This window comes from Manis pentadactyla, chromosome 7 (assembly GCF_030020395.1).
Source record: "Manis pentadactyla isolate mManPen7 chromosome 7, mManPen7.hap1, whole genome shotgun sequence".
Taxonomy (NCBI): Eukaryota; Metazoa; Chordata; class Mammalia; order Pholidota; family Manidae; genus Manis; species Manis pentadactyla.
In genome coordinates, this window is record NC_080025.1 from 26,070,809 (window position 1) to 26,091,808 (window position 21,000).

At 45.3% G+C, this 21,000-nt stretch overlaps 2 protein-coding genes across 2 annotated transcripts in view; one reads left to right on the forward strand and one right to left on the reverse strand.

Annotated features, from left to right (window-relative positions):
• The first annotated feature begins 3 nt into the window (after positions 1 to 3).
• LOC130684358 (forkhead box protein O3B-like) overlaps positions 4 to 21,000 on the forward strand; it is a 28,775-nt gene continuing 7,778 nt past the window's right edge. Inside the window, exon 1 of the mRNA XM_057505002.1 lies at positions 4 to 658. Coding sequence (XP_057360985.1) covers positions 135 to 605 — 471 coding nt within the window. The 5' untranslated portion in view covers positions 4 to 134 and the 3' untranslated portion in view covers positions 606 to 658. The remainder of the gene's footprint in view (positions 659 to 21,000) is intronic.
• LOC118935648 (ral guanine nucleotide dissociation stimulator-like) lies at positions 16,520 to 20,885 on the reverse strand. Its single transcript, XM_036932145.2, has 6 exons — positions 20,806 to 20,885; positions 20,374 to 20,477; positions 19,850 to 19,916; positions 17,625 to 17,746; positions 17,416 to 17,519; positions 16,520 to 17,059 (listed from the first exon to the last, which is right to left on the reverse strand). The coding sequence occupies exons 1-5, from the start codon at positions 20,857 to 20,859 to the stop codon at positions 17,435 to 17,437; spliced, it is 432 nt and encodes a 143-aa protein (XP_036788040.2). The 5' UTR covers positions 20,860 to 20,885; the 3' UTR covers positions 16,520 to 17,059; positions 17,416 to 17,434.

A 21,000-nucleotide genomic window follows, 5' to 3' on the forward strand; every position in this document is an offset into this window, starting at 1 on the left:
AGCGTCGGGAGCGCCCGCGGGAGAGGTACCTCTCGCGGTACCTTCCGTGCTTCGGTCAGCCGGTCGTGTCCGCAGGAGCGGCAGGCACCTCCGGCCTGCCGTCCCGTCTGAGCAGCGGAACCGGCGGAGACCAGATGTTGATGGACCCGCGAAGTTCTAGGTCCTCGCCGTGCTCGTCTGCGCCTTCCTCCAGGTGCGCGAGCGCTGGCGGCACCGACATCGGCCCCCAGCCTCAGATTGCCTCATCGCGCCCGGTGGGCTACCGGCGCAGCAGTCGCCCCTTCTCGGCTCTCCCGCGGCGGGCGGAGGGCGGCAGTCACCATGGCCGAAGCGCTCCTGGTGGTGGAGATCGACCCGGACTCTCGGGCCAGGTGGTGGAGATAGCCGCTCGGGCCAGTAGAGCTCTGCCACCTCCAGCCGGCGCCGTCGGGCGGCGCGACCGGGAACCCCGACGCCGCCGCGGGCCTGCCTTCGGCCTCGGCGGCCGCTCAGGACAACCACGCAACGCGTGGGGCAACCTGTCCCACGCCATCCGCATCGCCAAAGCCGTCGAGAGCTCGGCCGAGAAGCGGCTCCCGCTGCCGCAGATCGGTGGAGGGTCCTGAGTGGGACCCACTTCAGGGATCAGGGCGACAGCGACCGCCCTGCGAGCTGGAAGGTAGGTGACCGCGGGGCGCGGGCGGACCCGGGCGGTGCGCGGGGACCCCCTGCCCCCGCCTGTGGTCGCGGTGGAGCCGGTGAGGGGGCGGCCGTGCAGGTGGCTCGCTCGGCGGGCAGCGCGTGGCCCGTGGGGCCGGGAAGCGGCCGACGCGGGTGAGGGGCTCGCCGGAGTCGCAGCTCCTCCGTCCGGGAACGGGTGATGAGCGCGGCTGCTCTCCGCCCCGCGGCGCGCGTCCTCCCGGCCTGGGTCCGCGCCGCCGACCTGCTACCGCCGCTCGGGCCGGGGCCGCCGGCTGAGGGGACGGGACGAGCCGCGCAGATGGGGAGGCCGGCGGGCGTTTTGCGTTGTGTGGATTTATCCGGCGGGGGCCTCGAGGGCGAAGGCCGGGCGGGCTGAAGTTTAAGTGTGACCCGCGGCGGGGCGGCGGGGAAGAGGCCGCCCGGAGGAAGCGCCTTTAAAATTAAAAAATGTTTCATGAGGTATCTCTCGTGTTTTTTACTTGGGAATGAAGTTTCTTTACTTGGGTCTGGGAACTGACAGTGCATTTTCTTGTATTTAAAAGTTCGTATCTTTGTGTCATTTCGGTTTGTAATCTGCAGCTGAGTAATTTATAACTAGCCACAGAGATTCCGAGACAGGGACCGTGGGTGTTGTCAGAGTAGCGTGAGGGCCTCTGGAAAAAGACCCCTACCAAAACTCCCTATTAAACAGTTAAGCAAAATCAGAGTCACGTTAATTCTCCAAAGTAAAATATCAAACTAGGAGTATAAGCATTCTTCGGTGAAGATTAATTAAAACTAAGAAGCCAGGAGTAACCTGGCCTGGAATGTTTGAACATCCCCCAGATAAGAAAATACCTCAGCATGGCCCATGTCTTCATTGTGTCAATTAAATGAGGCTATTGTGAAATTTACTTTAGCCTGCCCAAAGGCCCAGTTTATCTTTCTTTGCCCAGATGCTGCTTTTCCTCCTCCAGCCCCTAATCAAGTAATACGTAACCTGGGCGATTAATATGGCAAATAAACCCAGTCACAAGCAACATAGTGAAAGGCAGGAAGGATTCCATCTTAAAGAAAAGATTGCTTTTTTTTTTTTTTTTTTTTTTTTTTTATTGAAGGGTAGTTGACAACAGTATTGCATTACATTAGTTTCAGGTGTACAACACAGTGATTCAACATTTATATACATGATAATTCTAGGTACCAGGTATCACCATACCAAGTTGTTACCATATTTTGACTATATTCCTTATGCTATACATTACATCCCAGTTACTTATTTATTTTACAATTGGAAGTGTGTTTATATATATATATACATATATATATATATATATATATATTTTGTGAGGGCATCTCTCATATTTATTGATCAAATAGTTGTTAACCACAATAAATTTCTGTATAGGGGGGTCAATACTCAATGCACAATCATTAATCCACCCCAAGCCTAATTTTCGTCAGTCTCCAATCTTCTGATGCATAATGAACAAGTTCTTACATGGAGAACAAATTCTTACATAGTGAATAAGTTACATGGTGAACAGTGCAAGGGCAGTCATCACAGAAGCTTTCGGTTTTGTTCATGCATTATGAACTATACACAGTTCAAATATGAATATTCATTTGATTTTTAAACTTGATTTATATGTGGATACCACATTTCTCTATTATTATTATTATTATTATTATTATTATTATTTTTTTTTTTTAATAATTATTTTTTATTGAAGGGTAGTTGACACACAGTATTACATTACATGAGTTTCAAGTGTACAACACAGTGGTAGAACATTTATATACATAATTCTAGGTTCCAGCTATCACCCTACCAGGCTGTTACAATATCTTGACTATATTCCTTATGCTATACATTACATCCCGGTTACTAATTTATTTTACCATTGGAAGTCTGTCCTTTTTTTTTTTTTTTTTTTTTTTTTTGTGAGGGCATCTCTCATATTTATTGATCAAGTGGTTGTTCACGACAATAAAATTCTGTATAGGGGAGTCAATGCTCAATGCACAATCATTATTCCACCCCAAGCCTAATTTTTGTCAGTCTCCAATCTTCTGAGGCATAACAAACAAGTTTTTACATGTAGAACAAATTCTTACATAATGAATAAGTTACATAGTGAACAGTACAAGGGCAGTCATCACAGAAACTTTCGGTTTTGCTCATGCATTATTATGAACTATAAACAGTCAGTTCAAATATGAATACTCATTTGGTTTTTATACTTGATTTATATGTGGATACCACATTTCTCTCTTTATTATTATTATTTTTAATAAAATGCTGAAGTGGTAGGTAGATACAAGATAAAGGTAGAAAACATAGTTTAGTGTTGTAAGAGAGCACATGTAGATGATCAGGTGTGTGCCTGTAGACTATGTGTTAATCCAAGCTAGACAAGGGCAATAAAACATCCACGTATGCAGAAGATTTCTCTCAGAACGGGGGGGTGAGGTTCTAAGCCTCACCTCTGTTGATCCCCAATTTCTCACCTGATGGCCCCCCTGCGACTGTGCCTGTCTTAGGTTGTTCCTCCCTTGAGGAATCTTACCCGTCTCTGGCTAACCAGTCATCTTCCGGGGCCATACAGGGAAATGTGAAGTTGGTAAGTGAGAGAGAAGGCTTATTGTTTGAAAAAGTTAGCTTTTTACTTCTTTGCATATTTATGCCCTGTGGCTTCTATGCCCAGCATTTGTCTTGAGGTATCTTTACCACTTGGAAGAATTATGATACTCGGTAAATTTGATATGAGGCACGAATTCTATTTAAGGGTTGTAATTAGGAAGGAAGAAGAAAAGCTATAGAAGTAGCAGGCGGAAGAAAACATGGGAAGATTGATTATTTCTTTGATATATCTTCTTGTAGAGTAACTTCAGCATGTATAGGTTTTAAGCTACTACTTAAATTGCACACACACATTAACATAATAGGAGTATAGTTACATAACCAAAGCATATCTGTAATTACCAGCCATCTGCAGTGAAACCAAGAAAACCAGTTAGGCACCTTAGGCATTTGTGAAAACTTATCTGTGATATGGTGGATATTGTCCAAATGAACTTGAACAGTCTGAGAGAAATCAGACAAATTAAAACAACCCATTCCTGGGGACTGTTCACATGCCATATGTTCTTTTAACAATAAATAGTTTGTAGTTGTAAGACTTTGGAGCGCTACAATTTGCACTTCTCCAAATTCTTGGTTGAGTTCCAACAGTATAGATCCAGTCCAATTTTGTTGTTTTACTGTATGCACAGGCCAGCTTAGATATCTCCTTCCTCATTCCCATGGCAGGTCCAGGAACTGGTGGGATGAGTGCATCTACAGCTGTAGCAGTGCGTGGATCTTTGTTGGGGTTTTTTGATGATCATCTTCTGGCATGAGTCTTCCAGAGGGTGCAGATGTTGGAAGTTCTTTTTCATATCGTATCTTAGTTCATTTTCGGGGTAGCCCAATTAGGCTTTGATCCTCTGTATAAACACAAACAGACCCTTTGCCTACACTTTTATATGCCCTTTATACCCTTGTGTAGAACTCGTTGGAGGTTACCACACAGGAACTGCCCTTTTTTTTTTTTTTGCTATCACTAATCTACACTTACATGACGAATATTATGTTTACTAGGCTCTCCCCTATACCAGGTCTCCCCTATAAACCCCTTTACAGTCACTGTCCATCAGCATAGCAAAATGTTGTAGAATCACTACTTGCCTTCTCTGTGTTGTACAGCCCTCCCTTTTCTCCTACCCCCCCATGCATGTTAATCTTAATACCCCCCTACTTCTCCCCCCCTTATCCCTCCCTACCCACCCATCCTCCCCAGTCCCTTTCCCTTTGGTACCTGTTAGTCCATTCTTGAGTTCTGTGATTCTGCTGCTGTTTTGTTCCTTCAGTTTTTCCTTTGTTCTTATATTCCACAGATAAGTGAAATCATTTGGTATTTCTCTTTCTCCGCTTGGCTTGTTTCACTGAGCATAATACCCTCCAGCTCCATCCATGTTGCTGCAAATGATTGGATTTGCCCTTTTCTTATAGCTGAGTAGTATTCCATTGTGTATATGTACCACATCTTCTTTATCCATTCATCTATTGATGGACATTTAGGTTGCTTCCAATTCTTGGCTATTGTAAATAGTGCTGCAATAAACATAGGGGTGCATCTGTCTTTCTCAAACTTGATTGCTGCATTCTTAGGGTAAATTCCTAGGAGTGGAATTCCTGGGTCAAATGGTAAGTCTGTTTTGAGCAATTTGATGTACCTCCATACTGCTTTCCACAATGGTTGAACAAGTTTACATTCCCACCAGCAGTGTAGGAGGGTTCCCCTTTCTCCACAGCCTCGCCAACATTTGTTGTTGTTTGTCTTTTGGATGGCAGCCATCCTTACTGGTGTGAGGTGATACCTCATTGTAGTTTTAATTTGCATTTCTCTGATAATTAGCGATGTGGAGCATCTTTTCATGTGTCTGTTGACCATCTGTATTTCTTTTTTGGAGAACTGTCTGTTCAGTTCCTCTGCCCATTTTTTTTTTTCTTTAATAATTATTTTTTATTGAAGGGTAGTTGACACACAGTATTACATTACATGAGTTTCAAGTGTACAACACAGTGGTAGAACATTTATATACATAATTCTAGGTTCCAGCTATCACCCTACCAGGCTGTTACAATATCTTGACTATATTCCTTATGCTATACATTACATCCCGGTTACTAATTTATTTTACCATTGGAAGTCTGTCCTTTTTTTTTTTTTTTTTTTTTTTGTGAGGGCATCTCTCATATTTATTGATCAAATGGTTGTTAACGACAATAAAATTCTGTATAGGGGAGTCAATGCTCAATGCACAATCATTATTCCACCCCAAGCCTAATTTTTGTCAGTCTCCAATCTTCTGAGGCATAACAAACAAGTTTTTACATGTAGAACAAATTCTTACATAATGAATAAGTTACATAGTGAACAGTACAAGGGCAGTCATCACAGAAACTTTCGGTTTTGCTCATGCATTATGAACTATAAACAGTCAGTTCAAATATGAATACTCATTTGGTTTTTATACTTGATTTATATGTGGATACCACATTTCTCTCTTTATTATTATTATTTTTAATAAAATGCTGAAGTGGTAGGTAGATACAAGATAAAGGTAGAAAACATAGTTTAGTGTTGTAAGAGAGCACATGTAGATGATCAGGTGTGTGCCTGTAGACTATGTGTTAATCCAAGCTAGACCAGGGCAATAAAACATCCACGTATGCAGAAGATTTCTCTCAGAACGGGGGGGTGAGGTTCTAAGCCTCACCTCTGTTGATCCCCAATTTCTCACCTGATGACCCCCCTGCGACTGTGCCTGTCTTAGGTTGTTCCTCCCTTGAGGAATCTTACCCGTCTCTGGCTAACCAGTCATCTTCCGGGGCCATACAGGGAAATGTGAAGTTGGTAAGTGAGAGAGAAGCCTTATTGTTTGAAAAAGTTAGCTTTTTACTTCTTTGCATATTTATGCCCTGTGGCTTCTATGCCCAGCATTTGTCTTGAGGTATCTTTACCACTTGGAAGAATTATGATACTCGGTAAATTTGATATGAGGCACGAATTCTATTTAAGGGTTGTAATTAGGAAGGAAGAAGAAAAGCTATAGAAGTAGCAGGCGGAAGAAAACATGGGAAGATTGATTATTTCTTTGATATATCTTCTTGTAGAGTAACTTCAGCATGTATAGGTTTTAAGCTTCTACTTAAATTGCACACACACATTAACATAATAGGAGTATAGTTACATAACCAAAGCATATCTGTAATTACCAGCCATCTGCAGTGAAACCAAGAAAACCAGTTAGGCACCTTAGGCATTTGTGAAAATTTATCTATGATATGGTGGATATTGTCCAAATGAACTTGAACAGTCTGAGAGAAATCAGACAAATTAAAACAACCCATTCCTGGGGACTGTTCACATGCCATATGTTCTTTTAACAATAAATAGTTTGTAGTTGTAAGACTTTGGAGCGCTACAATTTGCACTTCTCCAAATTCTTGGTTGAGTTCCAACAGTATAGATCCAGTCCAATTTTGTTGTTTTACTGTATGCACAGGCCAGCTTAGATATCTCCTTCCTCATTCCCATGGCAGGTCCAGGAACTGGTGGGATGAGTGCATCTACAGCTGTAGCAGTGCGTGGATCTTTGTTGGGGTTTTTTGATGATCATCTTCTGGCATGAGTCTTCCAGAGGGTGCAGATGTTGGAAGTTCTTTTTCATATCGTATCTTAGTTCATTTTCGGGGTAGCCCAATTAGGCTTTGATCCTCTGTATAAACACAAACAGACCCTTTGCCTACACTTTTATATGCCCTTTATACCCTTGTGTAGAACTCGTTGGAGGTTACCACACAGGAACTGCCCTTTTTTTTTCTTTTTTTTTTTTTTTTGCTATCACTAATCTACACTTACATGACGAATATTATGTTTACTAGGCTCTCCCCTATAACAGGTCTCCCCTATAAACCCCTTTACAGTCACTGTCCATCAGCATAGCAAAATGTTGTAGAATCACTACTTGCCTTCTCTGTGTTGTACAGCCCTCCCTTTTCTCCTACCCCCCCATGCATGTTAATCTTAATACCCCCCTACTTCTCCCCCCCTTATCCCTCCCTACCCACCCATCCTCCCCAGTCCCTTTCCCTTTGGTACCTGTTAGTCCATTCTTGAGTTCTGTGATTCTGCTGCTGTTTTGTTCCTTCAGTTTTTCCTTTGTTCTTATATTCCACAGATAAGTGAAATCATTTGGTATTTCTCTTTCTCCGCTTGGCTTGTTTCACTGAGCATAATACCCTCCAGCTCCATCCATGTTGCTGCAAATGATTGGATTTGCCCTTTTCTTATAGCTGAGTAGTATTCCATTGTGTATATGTACCACATCTTCTTTATCCATTCATCTATTGATGGACATTTAGGTTGCTTCCAATTCTTGGCTATTGTAAATAGTGCTGCAATAAACATAGGGGTGCATCTGTCTTTCTCAAACTTGATTGCTGCATTCTTAGGGTAAATTCCTAGGAGTGGAATTCCTGGGTCAAATGGTAAGTCTGTTTTGAGCAATTTGATGTACCTCCATACTGCTTTCCACAATGGTTGAACAAGTTTACATTCCCACCAGCAGTGTAGGAGGGTTCCCCTTTCTCCACAGCCTCGCCAACATTTGTTGTTGTTTGTCTTTTGGATGGCAGCCATCCTTACTGGTGTGAGGTGATACCTCATTGTAGTTTTAATTTGCATTTCTCTGATAATTAGCGATGTGGAGCATCTTTTCATGTGTCTGTTGGCCATCTGTATTTCTTTTTTGGAGAACTGTCTGTTCAGTTCCTCTGCCCATTTTTTAATTGGGTTATTTGTTTTTTGTTTGTTGAGGCGTGAGAGCTCCTTATATATTCTGGACGTCAAGCCTTTATCGGATGTGTCATTTTCAAATATATTCTCCCATACTGTAGGGATCCTTCTTGTTCTATTGATGGTGTCTTTTGCTGTACAGAAGCTTTTCAGCTTAATATAGTCCCACTTACTCATTTTTGCTGTTGTTTTCCTTGCGCGGGGAGATATGTTCAAGAAGAGGTCACTCATGTTTATGTCTAAGAGGTTTTCGCCTATGTTTTCTTCCAGGAGTTTAATGGTTTCATGGCTTACATTCAGGTCTTTGATCCATTTTGAGTTTACTTTTGTATATGGGGTTAGACAATGGTCCAGTTTCATTCTCCTACATGTAGCTGTCCAGTTTTGCCAGCACCACCTGTTGAAGAGACTGTCATTTCCCCATTGTATGTTCATGGCTCCTTTATCAAATATTAATTGACCATATATGTCTGGGTTAATGTCTGGATTCTCTAGTCTGTTCCATTGGTCTGTGGCTCTGCTCTTGTGCCAGTACCAAATTGTCCTGATTACTATGGCTTTATAGTAGAGCTTGAAGTTGGGGAGTGAGATCCCCCCTACTTTATTCTTCTTTCTCAGGATTGCTTTGGCTATTCGGGGTCTTTGGTGTTTCCATATGAATTTTTGAATTATTTGTTCCAGTTCATTGAAGAATGTTGCTGGTAGTTTCATAGGGATTGCATCAAATCTGTATATTGCTTTGGGCAGGATGGCCATTTTAACGATATTAATTCTTCCTAGCCACGAGCATGGGATGAGTTTCCATCTGTTAGTGTCCCCTTTAATTTCTCTTAAGAGTGACTTGTAGTTTTCAGAGTATAAGTCTTTCACTTCTTTGGTTAGGTTTATTCCTAGGTATTTTATTTTTTTTGATGCAATTGTGAATGGAGTTGTTTTCCTGATTTCTCTCTCTGTTGGTTCATTGTTAGTATATAGGAAAGCCACAGATTTCTGTGTGTTGATTTTGTATCCTGCAACTTTGCTGTATTCCGATATCAGTTCTAGTAGTTTTGGGGTGGAGTCTTTAGGGTTTTTTATGTACAGTATCATGTCATCTGCAAATAGTGACAGTTTAACTTCTTCTTTACCAATCTGGATTCCTTGTATTTCTTTATTTTGTCTGATTGCCGTGGCTAGGACCTCCAGTACTATGTTAAATAACAGTGGAGAGAGTGGGCATCCCTGTCTAGTTCCCGATCTCAGAGGAAATGCTTTCAGCTTCTCGCTGTTCAATATAATGTTGGCTGTGGGTTTATCATAGATGGCCTTTATTATGTTGAGGTACTTGCCCTCTATTCCCATTTTGCTGAGAGTTTTTAACATGAATGGATGTTGAACTTTGTCAAATGCTTTTTCAGCATCTATTGAGATGATCATGTGGTTTTTGTCTTTCTTTTTGTTGATGTGGTGGATGATGTTGATGGACTTTCGAATGTTGTACCATCCTTGCATCCCTGGAATGAATCCCACTTGGTCATGGTGTATGATCCTTTTGATGTATTTTTGAATTCGGTTTGCTAATATTTTGTTGAGTATTTTTGCATCTACGTTCATCAGGGATATTGGTCTGTAGTTTTCTTTTTTGGTGGGGTCTTTGCCTGGTTTTGGTATTAGGGTGATGTTAGCTTCATAGAATGAGTTTGGGAGTATCCCCTCCTCCTCTATTTTTTGGAAGACTTTAAGGAGAATGGGTATTATGTCTTCCCTGTATGTCTGATAAAATTCCGAGGTAAATCCATCTGGCCCGGGGGTTTTGTTCTTTGGTAGTTTTTTGATTACCTCTTCAATTTCGTTGCTGGTAATTGGTCTGTTTAGATTTTCTGTTTCTTCCTGGGTCAATCTTGGAAGGTTATATTTTTCTAGGAAGTTGTCCATTTCTCCTAGGTTTCCCAGCTTGTTAGCATATAGGTTTTCATAGTATTCTCCAATAATTCTTTGCATTTCCGTGGGGTCCGTCGTGATTTTTCCTTTCTCGTTTCTGATACTGTTGATTTGTGTTGACTCTCTTTTCTTCTTAATAAGTCTGGCTAGAGGCTTATCTATTTTGTTTATTTTCTCGAAGAACCAGCTCTTGGTTTCATTGATTTTTGCTATTGTTTTATTCTTCTCAATTTTATTTATTTCTTCTCTGATCTTTATTATGTCCCTCCTTCTGCTGACCTTAGGCCTCATCTGTTCTTCTTTTTCCAATTTCGATAATTGTGACATTAGACCATTCATTTGGGATTGCTCTTCCTTTTTTAAATATGCTTGGATTGCTATATACTTTCCTCTTAAGACTGCTTTTGCTGTGTCCCACAGAAGTTGGGGCTTAGTGTTGTTGTTGTCATTTGTTTCCATATATTGCTGGATCTCCATTTTGATTTGGTCATTGATCCATTGATTATTTAGGAGCATGTTGTTAAGCCTCCATGTGTTCGTGAGCCTCTTTGCTTTCTTTGTACAGTTTATTTCTAGTTTTATGCCTTTGTGGTCTGAAAAGTTGGTTGGTAGGATTTCAATCTTTTGGAATTTTCTGAGGCTCTTTTTGTGGCCTAGTATGTGGTCTATTCTGGAGAATGTTCCATGTGCACTTGAGAAGAATGTATATCCCGCTGCTGTTGGATGTAGAGTTCTATAGATGTCTATTAGGTCCATCTGCTCTAGTGTGTTGTTCAGTGCTTCCGTGTCCTTACTTATTTTCTGCCCAGTGGATCTATCCTTTGGGGTGAGTGGTGTGTTGAAGTCTCCTAGAATGAATGCATTGCAGTCTATATCCCCCTTTAGTTCTGTTAGTATTTGTTTCACATATACTGGTGCTCCTGTGTTGGGTGCATATATATTTAGAATGGTTATATCCTCTTGTTTGACTGAGCCCTTTATCATTATGTAGTGTCCTTCTTTATCTCTTGTTACTTTCTTTGTTTTGAAGTCTATTTTGTCTGATATTAGTACTGCAACCCCTGCTTTCTTCTCACTGTTGTTTGCTTGAAATATGTTTTTCCATCCCTTGACTTTTAGTCTGTACATGTCTTTGGGTTTGAGGTGAGTTTCTTGTAAGCAGCATATAGATGGGTCTTGCTTTTTTATCCATTCTGTTACTCTGTGTCTTTTGATTGGTGCATTCAACCCATTAACATTTAGGGTGACTATTGAAAGATATGTACTTATTGCCATTGCAGGCTTTAAATTCGTGGTTACCAAAGGTTCAAGGTTAGCCTCTTTAGTATCTTACTGCCTAACTTAGCTCGCTTATTGAGCTGTTATATACACTGTCTGGAGATTCTTTTCTTCTCTCCCTTCTTGTTCCTCCTCCTCGATTCTTTATATATTGGGTGTTTTGTGCTGTGTTCCTTCTAGGAGTGCTCCCATCTAGAGCAGTCCCTGTAAGATGTTCTGTAGAGGTGGTTTGTGGAAAGCAAATTCCCTCAGCTTTTGTTTGTCTGGGAATTGTTTAATCCCACCGTCATATTTGAATGATAGTCGTGCTGGATACAGTATCCTTGGTTCAAGGCCCTTCTGTTTCATTGTATTAAATATATCATGCCATTCTCTTCTGGCCTGTAGGGTTTCTGTTGAGAAATCTGACGTTAGCCTGATGGGTTTCCCTTTATAGGTGACCTTTTTCTCTCTAGCTGCCTTTAACACTCTTTCCTTGTCCTTGATCTTTGCCATTTTAATTATTATGTGTCTTGGTGTTGCCCTTCTTGGATCCTTTCTTTTGGGGGTTCTGTGTATTTCCGTGGTCTGTTTGATTACTTCCTCCCCCAGTGTGGGGAAGTTTTCAGCAATTATTTCTTCTAAGATACTTTCCATCTCTTTGCCTCTCTCTTCTTCTTCTGGGACCCCTATAATACGGATATTGCTCCTTTTAGATTGGTCACACAGTTCTCTTAATATTGTTTCATTCCTGGAGATCCTTTTGTCTCTCTCTATGTCAGCTTCTATGCGTTCCTGTTCTCTGATTTCAATTCCATCAATGGCCTCTTGCATTCTATCCATTCTGCTTATAAACCCTTCCAGAGTTTGTTTCATTTCTGCGATCTCCTTTCTGGCATCTGTGATCTCTTTCCGGACTTCATCCCATTTTTCTTGCGTATTTCTCTGCATCTCTGTCAGCATGTTTATGATTCTTATTTTGAATTCTTTGTCAGGAAGACTGGTTAGGTCTGTCTCCTTCTCTGGTGTTGTCTCTGTGATCTTTGTCGGCCTGTAGCTTTGCCTTTTCATGGTGGTAGGAATAGTCTGCAGAACTGGGACGAGTGACGGCTGGAAGGACTTCCTTTCTTGTTGGTTTGTGGCCCTCCTCTCCTGGGAGAACAGCGGCCTCTAGTGGCTTGTGCTGCGCAGCTGCGCGCAGACAGGGTTTCTGCTTCCTGCCCGGCTGCTATGGAGTTAATCTCCGCTGTTGCTGTGGGCGTGGCCTGGCTCGGGCAGCTACTCCAAAATGGTGGAGTCGCGTTGGAGCAGGAGCTGCTGGGAGGCTATTTATTTCCGTAAGGGGCCTCCCTGCTCCCTGCAGCCCAGGGGTTAGGGTGCCCAGAGATCCCGGATTCCCTACCTCTGGATTAAGTGGCCCGCCCTGCCCCTTTAAGACTTCCAAAAAGCACCCGCCAAAACAAAACAACGACCACAAAAAAAAACAAGAAAAAAAATTTTTTTAATTAAAAAAAAAAAATTTTTTTAATTAAAAAAAAAAAGGTGGTCGTTCGTTTTTCTTTATTCTCCGGTGCCAGCCTCAGGCCTCTGCTCACCGGTCTTTCTGCCCTGTTTCCCTAATATTGGTGTCCCTGTCCCTTTAAGACTTCCAAAAAGCGCTCGCCAAAACAAAGCAGAAAAAAAAAAAAAATGGTCGCGCGCTTTTCTTATGTCCTCTGTCGCCCAGCCTCCAGTGCCTGCTCACTGTTCTTGCTGCCCTGTTTTCCCAGTATCGAGGGCCCTGCACTCTGGCCCGGATGGCTGGGGCTGGGTGTTCGGCAGCCCTGGGCTCCGTCTCCCTCCCGCTCTGCCTGCTCTTCTCCCGCCGGGAGCTGGGGGGAGGGGCGCTCGGCTCCCGCGGGGCCGGGGCTTGTATCTTACCCCCTTCGCGAGGCGCTGGGTTCTCTCAGGTGTGGATGTGGTCTGGATATTGTCCTGTGTCCTCTGGTCTTTATTCTAGGAAGGGTTGTCTTTGTTATATTTTCATAGATATATGTTGTTTTGGGAGGAGATTTCCGCTGCTCTACTCACGCCGCCATCTTCCGCCCCACCCCCTGCTTTTTTTTTTAACAGGTAACTATAATTTAATTTCAATTACAATTGATTTTACAAACAATTAATTACGAATACATAGAAAGTAATTTCAGCACCTAGTAAGTGCCTTCCACGACGTAATTTCTCAAATATTTGTTGAATAAATGACTGCTTCTATTCTTTAAATTGAAAGTTTACTTAGGTGGACATCTTACCAAAATAAGGTATTATGCATGTTCAGAGGTTTTCATGTTAACATTTCTGTTCCTTTCTTCCTCTCCCCAAAATTCTACACTGGTAATCTTTTTTTTTTTTTTTTTTTTTTTTTAGATAATTATTTTTTATTGAAGGGTAGTTGACACACAGTATTACATTACATTAGTTTCAGGTGTACAACACAGTGATTCAACAGTTATATACATGATAATTCTAGGTACCAGCTATCACCATACCAAGTTGTTACAATATTTTGACTATATTCCTTATGCTATAGATTACATCCCGGTTACTTATTTATTTTACAATTGGAAGTGTGTACTTTTTTTTGGTTGTTGTTGTTAGGGCATCTCTCATATTTATTGATCAAATGGTTGTTAACAACAATAAAATTCTGTATAGGGGAGTCAATGCTCAATGCACAATCATTAATCCACCCCAAGCCTAATTTTCGTCAGTCTCCAATCTTCTGAAGCATAACGAACAAGTTCTTACATGGAGAACAAATTCTTACATAGTGAATAAGTTACATGGTGAACAGTACAAGGGCAGTCATCACAGAAACTTTTGGTTTTGCTCATGCATTATGAACTATAAACAGTCAGTTCAAATATGAATACACATTTGATTTTTATACTTGATTTATATGTGGATACCACATTTCTCTCTTTATTATTTTTAATAAAATGCTGAAGTGGTAGGTAGATACAACATAAAGGTAGAAAACATAGTTTAGTGTTGTAAGAGAGCAAATGTAGATGATCAGGTGTGTGCCTGTAGACTATGTGTTAATCCAAGCTAGACAAGGGCAATAAAACATCCACATATGCAGCAGATTTCTCTCAGAACAGGGAGGGTGAGGTTCTAAGCCTCACCTCTGTTGATCCCCAATTTCTCACCTGATGACCCCCCTGCGACTGTGCCTGTCTTAGGTTGTTCCTCCCTTGAGGAATCTTACCCGTCTCTGGCTAACCAGTCATCTTCCGGGGCCATACAGGGAAATGTTAAGTTGGTAAGTGAGAGAGAAGCCTTATTGTTTGAAATGGTTAGCTTTTTATTTCTTTGCATATTTATGCCCTGTGGCTTCTAAGCCCAGCATTTGTCTTGAGGTATCTTTACCACTTGGAGGAGTTATGATACTCGGTAAATTTGATATGAGGCACGAATTCTATTTAAGAATTCGTTGTAATTAGGAAGGAAGAAGAAAAGCTATAGAAGTAGCAGGCGGGAGAAAACATGGGAAGATTGATTATTTCTTTGACATATCTTCTTGTAGAGTAACTTCAGCATGTATAGATTTTAAGCTACTACTTAAATTGTGCACACACATTAACATAATAGGAGTATAGTTACATAACCAAAGCATACCTGTCATTACCAGCCATCTCCTACACTGGTAATCTTTTAAAGCAGCCATTTAGTGGTTTTTATGATAGGCTTTAATTTAAATGATGGCTTTGCTTACAGAAGCCTTCGTACGTCTTCAGAAAAGTGTTCTTGGTGTTGTCATTCATTCATTCATTCATTCATTTACTTATTTATTTATTTATTTACTTACTTATTTATTTTTAAGGGTGCATTTTAACACCCAGGAAGTTAAGAAAATTCTTTAGTATTATTATTATTATTATTAAGATATTATTGATATACACCCCTATGAAGGTTTCACATGAAAAAGAATGTGGTTAATACATTCACCCATGTTATTGAGCCCCCCATACCCCTTTGCAGTCACTGTCCATCAGTGAAGTAAGATGCCACAGATTCACTATTTGCCAAGAAGTAAGATTATTTATTTATTTACTTATTTTATTAAGGTATTATTGATATACACTCCTATGAAGATTTCACAAAAAAAAACAATGGTTACTACATTCACCCTTGTTATCGTGTCTCCCCCATACCCCATTGCAGTCACTGCCCATCAGTGTAGTAAGATGCCAGAGTCACTATTTGCCTTCTCTGTGCTACACTGTCTGTCTCCCGGCTCCCCCCGACACCATGTGTGCCAATCATAATTCCCCTGAATCTCCTTCTCCCTCTCTCCCCACTGGCCCTCCCTTATTCATCCCCTTTGGTAACCTAACCACCAGTCCCTTCTTGAAGTCCGTGAGTCTGTTGCTGTTTTGTTCCTTCAGTTTTCCTTCGTTGTTATACTCTGCAAATGAGTGAAATCATTTGGTACTTGTCTTTATTCGCCTGTCTTATTTCACTGAGCATAACATTCTCCAGTTCCATCCATGTTGTTGCAAATGGTAGAATTTGTTTCTTTCTTATGGCTGAGTTGTATTCGATTGTGTATATGTACCACATCTTCTTTAGCCATTCATCTATTGATGGACACTTAAGTTGCTTCCATATCTTAGCTATCGTAAATAGTGCTGCAATAAACATAGGGATGGGTATGTCTTTTTGAGTCTGAGAAATTACGTTCTTGGGGTAAATTCCTAGGAGTGGAACACCCGGGTCAAATGGTATTTCTATTTTTAGTTTTTTGAGGAACCTCCATATTGCTTTCCACAATGGTCGAATTAACTTACATGCCAGCCAGCAGTGTAGGAGGGTTCCCTTTTCTCCACATCCTCACGAACATTTGTTGTTTCTAGTCTTTTCGATACTGGCCATGCTAACTGATGTGAGGTGATATCTCATTGTGGTTTTTATTTGCATTTCCCGATAATTAGTGATGTGGAGTATGTTTTCATGTGCCTGTTGGTCATCTGAATTACTTCTTTGGAGAATTATCTGTTCATATCCTCCGTCCATTTTTTCAATTGGGTTATTTGCTTTTTGGGTGTTGAGGCGTGTGAGTTCTTTATATATTTTGGATGTTTACCCCTTGTCGGATGTGTTGTTTACAAATATATACTCCAATACTGTAGGATGCCTTTTTGTTCTGTTGATGGTGTCCTTTGCTGTACAGAAGCTTTTAAGTTTTATGTAGTCCCATCGGTTCATTTTTGCTTTTGTTTCCCTTGCTCGAGGAGATGCATTCAGAAAAGAGGTGCTCATGCTGATATTCAGGGGATTTTTGCCTATGTTGTCTTCTAAGAGATCTATAGTTTCATGACTTACATTCAGGTCTTTGATCCATTTCGAGTTTACTTTTGTGTAAGGGGGTAGACAATAATTCAGTTTCGTTCTCTTGCACGTAGCTGTCCAATTTGCGGACACCAGCTGTTGAAGAAGCTGTCATTTCCCCATTGTGTGTCCATGGGTGCTTTATCATATATTAATTGACCATATATATACTTGGATGTATATCTGGGCTCTCCAGTCTGTTCCATTGGCTGCAGCTACGTACGGGTCCTTGAGCCTGCAGCAGCAGCCTGGGAAGCTGCCCAAGTCTGGTGATGGAAGAGGTGCAAGAGCATCTGCCCCAGACGAGGCTCAGGATGAGCATCGGGAGGAAGAGGAGCAGCAAGCAGACCAGGGTCCTGGGGCGCCGGGTGCCTCCTGTCCAAAGGGGAAGCTCTCCTCCGCACGCAGCCAGGGTACCAGCTGGGTCGTGGGCCCGATGACAGCAGCTACAGGGCCAAGCAGGTGAACAGAAGAGGCAGGTTATCCCAGGTTCCCCCCGTTATCCTGCTTCCACCCTGTCCTCACTACCCTCTGTGCTCCTGGCCCTGTGCAGAGGGTCCTGTCAATCACCTGGGGTCCCTGTCACGGGGAGGCTCATGAGCATCACCCACTCACAGAGGAGGAAACTGGGTCCCAGAGAGGGAGGGGAATCACCCTTGAGCCTGACAGGACTGTTCGGCAGGGGAGCAGAATCCCAGCCCAACCTGTCTTTAGTACTCCCCCACACCCAGCATGGCCCGAAGCTTCCCTGAGGCTGGGGAGCAGCCCACCCCTTGCCAATGGCCCCAGGCCAGAAACTTACCTGGCTCTGGCCACTAAGTTTAAATGTTGCGGGACCTGAAGAACAAGAGTCCCTTTCTGCCGGCCCTCTTCCCTGGGGGCTCCAGCTGGCAGGACAGGGTGTATCTGCAGGACAGAGGGGCACCTGTGAGCCCCTGGAGCCACGTGAGGGGCCCTTCTCCCAGAGCCTGCCAGCAGCCGGAACCCACACGTGATTCCTGCTATCCTCACCTCTTCTGCTCATCCAGGGGCTCCACGGCCTGGAAGAAGGATCTGAAGTGCTCATTGGGTTCCAGGTGATGTGTCATGGCCACGTACTTGTGTATGAGCATCTCACGTACGATGGAACTTTCCTGTGGCAGAGGAAGGACAGGATGCACACAAGGAGGGACGTGAGGAGCAGAGCAGTGGGATGGTCCCTTATCTTTGCTCACGTGGGAACCTGCCTTCCCTCCAATGCTATCCAGCCCTGCCTGTTCCCACTGTTGGGTCTCTAGCTGCTCCTCCAGGAAGGCCGTCTTGATGCCACCCCCATCCCCCACCCGACAAAGCCTTGAGTGTCCTCAGCTCTGGGTGTGTTAACCTTCTCAAGACATGTCAGACCCAGGGTTTGGGCCGGACAGGGTCCTGCCCAGGGGCTCTGCACCCCCCGCCACTTGCTGTGGTGGGGTGTTACAGTAGCTCAACTCTGTCTTTCTCATCCCGTCACCCTGGAAGGCACCAAGGCAGCCAAAGTGCATCAGAAACAGTCCCCTGCACTCAGAACGAGGCCCAAACCTCCCCACCCTTTCTCAAGTTGGAGGACCACTGGGGCCCTCCAAGTGGCAGGCCTGCCAGAAACACCACCCAGACCTAGGCCAGGATCTGGGGTACCGAGGAGGAGGGACTAGACTGGGGAGCTGAGGCCAAGCTTCCCATGCAACTCTCTCTGATGACTCTCTGATGACACAGAGACTGAGGCCTCAGGCAGGAAGGCAAGGCAGCCCCAGACCCCTCCTGTGCTTCCTGCCTTGAAGGAGCAACATCCCTCCCCCTGGGCAGGGCCTGAGGGAGAGGCCATCCTGCTCAGAGGTGGCAGCCTGTAGCCCTCAGCCCCACCTGCCCTGGGGCCAGTACCGGGGCTTAAGGGAGGGGGTCCTTCTGGCTGCCCTCTCCAAGGACCCAGCCCCTGGGGTGGAGGGGAGACTCCCAAGAGGCGGGTGGCCTGGTGCTGAGAGCTCCGGCTCACTAGGGTCTCTCTCCTCTTCAAAGCTCATCATCCTGCACACCCTGTGCCCCTCTGGGCTCACTCCCATCATTATGTTCCAGGGGTTTGTCTAGGACCAGCAGGCCAGCCATGAACAATCCGAAGAAGGGGACCATGCTGTGCCACTGGGGTGGGGAGGGGTCCCGTCTACCTCAGGGGTGCCCATAGAGCCTCTCCTGAACCCCTCACTCGCAGCCCCTAGCTCCCCTTGGACCACCCTGAGCTTCCTCCCACACCCTCCCTTTGCCCTGCTCTCCCCTCCTGTCCCTCCCAGGGCTGGCTTTTGGCCAATCCCAAGACTTGTGGTCCCTGCACCCGTCCTCCAACTTCTCTGTACCCAGCTGCTCTCTCCCTCCTGGTCATCCCAGTGCTGGTGGCACCAGCAGCAAGTGCAGGGTTGCCCCCACCGCCATGACCCTGGCCAGGCCACTCACCTCCTGCCTATCCTCGGATCCCCAGAGGAAACGATGCTGTTGCATCACCATGGAGGTCGCCTCCTGCAAGGTCCAGGACACTCAGGTGTGCTCATGCTCCCCTCCCACATGGCCTCCCACAAACTAGAGCTAGGTGGATGCCTCGCCCGAGTCCCCTGGTACTATGCTGTCCCCACCTCCAGCAGGCTCTCAGCTGAGGGTGATCGCAGCTCCAGCACACACTCATACTCATGGGTGTTTTTGGGCCGCGGCTGGCCGCCCTGAGAGGCTTCCTCGCCTGCAGAGTGTCAGGGGAGTTCCCTCTGCCTCCCAAGGTGCCCTGAGCACTCACTGTCACCTGGCTATCACCACGGCTCCCCTCACACGACCAGGTGGGCACAAAGCTGAAGACCATCTTGTGCTCTCTGGACCCTGCTCACCTGGGAGGCCCGCGCCCCAGGGTGACAACCCTCCATGTCCAGATGAGGAGCCTGAGGCCTCAGAGGGGCAGTGATAGGCTCAGGGGGCCCTGGGGATGGGCCGAACTTGCTCAGCCATAGGCCCCACCCCTGCTGCTGACCCAACGCCAGCCCCAGCCCTGACCAGGGGCCTGTCCTCTGGGTCCTCACTGGATGTCAGACCCCCAGTCAAGTGGAGGCATGGAAGGAGACAAACAGGACACCTTGGGGGCCAGGGGGAGCCTACTTCTCCCATCAGCTGCCCCCTTTCACCATGCACACCTCGAATCAGCACCCAAGGCTGGGCCACAGCATGGCAGACCTCTAGCCTCCATTTACCTTGAGGAGCCACTTCTGGTTATGCCACTTCTCTTTGATAAGCTTTTTGTGCATCCTGGAGCTCTTCCTAAGGGGAGGAGAGAGGAGGGAGACATGTGGCCAACAGGTGGAGAGTTTGGGGGCATCGGACCACTTTTCCACTAGCCTGCATGAGGCTTTCCACCATGGCCCTGAGGCCTGAGGAGGGGGCTGCATGTTTGCAGCTGGGACCTCCATTCCCACTTCTGGGGGCGGATCTGCTTTGGGACAGGTGGCTGTCCTTGGGACAGTGACCTCCTGCTGCAGAACACATGCTGCACATCTCCCATTGGCTTCAACCCACACCTGACGAAGAAACCCGATTCCTGACGGGGAACCCCTGGCCTAACCCACGGGGGCTCTGAGAGCCCGCCATCCTGTAAGCCCCTGTCCCCAGGGTCTGCTGCCTCCCAGGAGCCCCAGCCGACTGAAGGGACACTGCCAGACCTAAGGGTTGTGTCTCTGGTCCACTCAGGTGACCTGGTCCCAGTGACAGGACTACCTACCAGGAAACATGTCCCCAGGTGCATTGCAGACGACTGATGGCAGGGCTCTGCAGGGCCAAGAGAATGGCGTGGAGGGACGCAAAATTCTCGAGGTCCAGACACTCCTGGGAGGGAAGACAGAGCTGAGAACGTGGCCTGCTTGTGTGCTTCTGTCCCCCTATGAACTCCTGTCCTTAAGGAGGCAGATATCCAGGGAGCCCAGCACACCCAGTACCTGTTGAGCAGCCCTCCTGGGTGGAGGACTGTAGCGAAGGGGCCAGGTATGGCTGTCCCACCCCCGGGGCCTGCGAGTCCAGGTCAGCACGCCCCTGGCAGATGTGGCCCAGGGACCAGGCAGGGTCAGACTGCAGGACTCCGTTCTGAGAGTTGGCCAAGGAGGGGAGAAGGTCCCCAGATGCCAGAATGGACCCTGGGGGCTGTTCCATGGCACACCTTGGCCACCTGGATCCAGAACTCTACCACTCGGGCCCTGTCCTGGGCTGTCATGCCCGGGTCCCCGAGGCAGGAGGAGATGACCAGGTTGCCTGCGTCATGAAACTGTGTGATGATCTTATCGACGGTGGGGGCCAGGGGCTGAAAGTCTGTCTTAGATGACTGGCTCCCGCAGCAGGTCATGCAGTTGGCCAC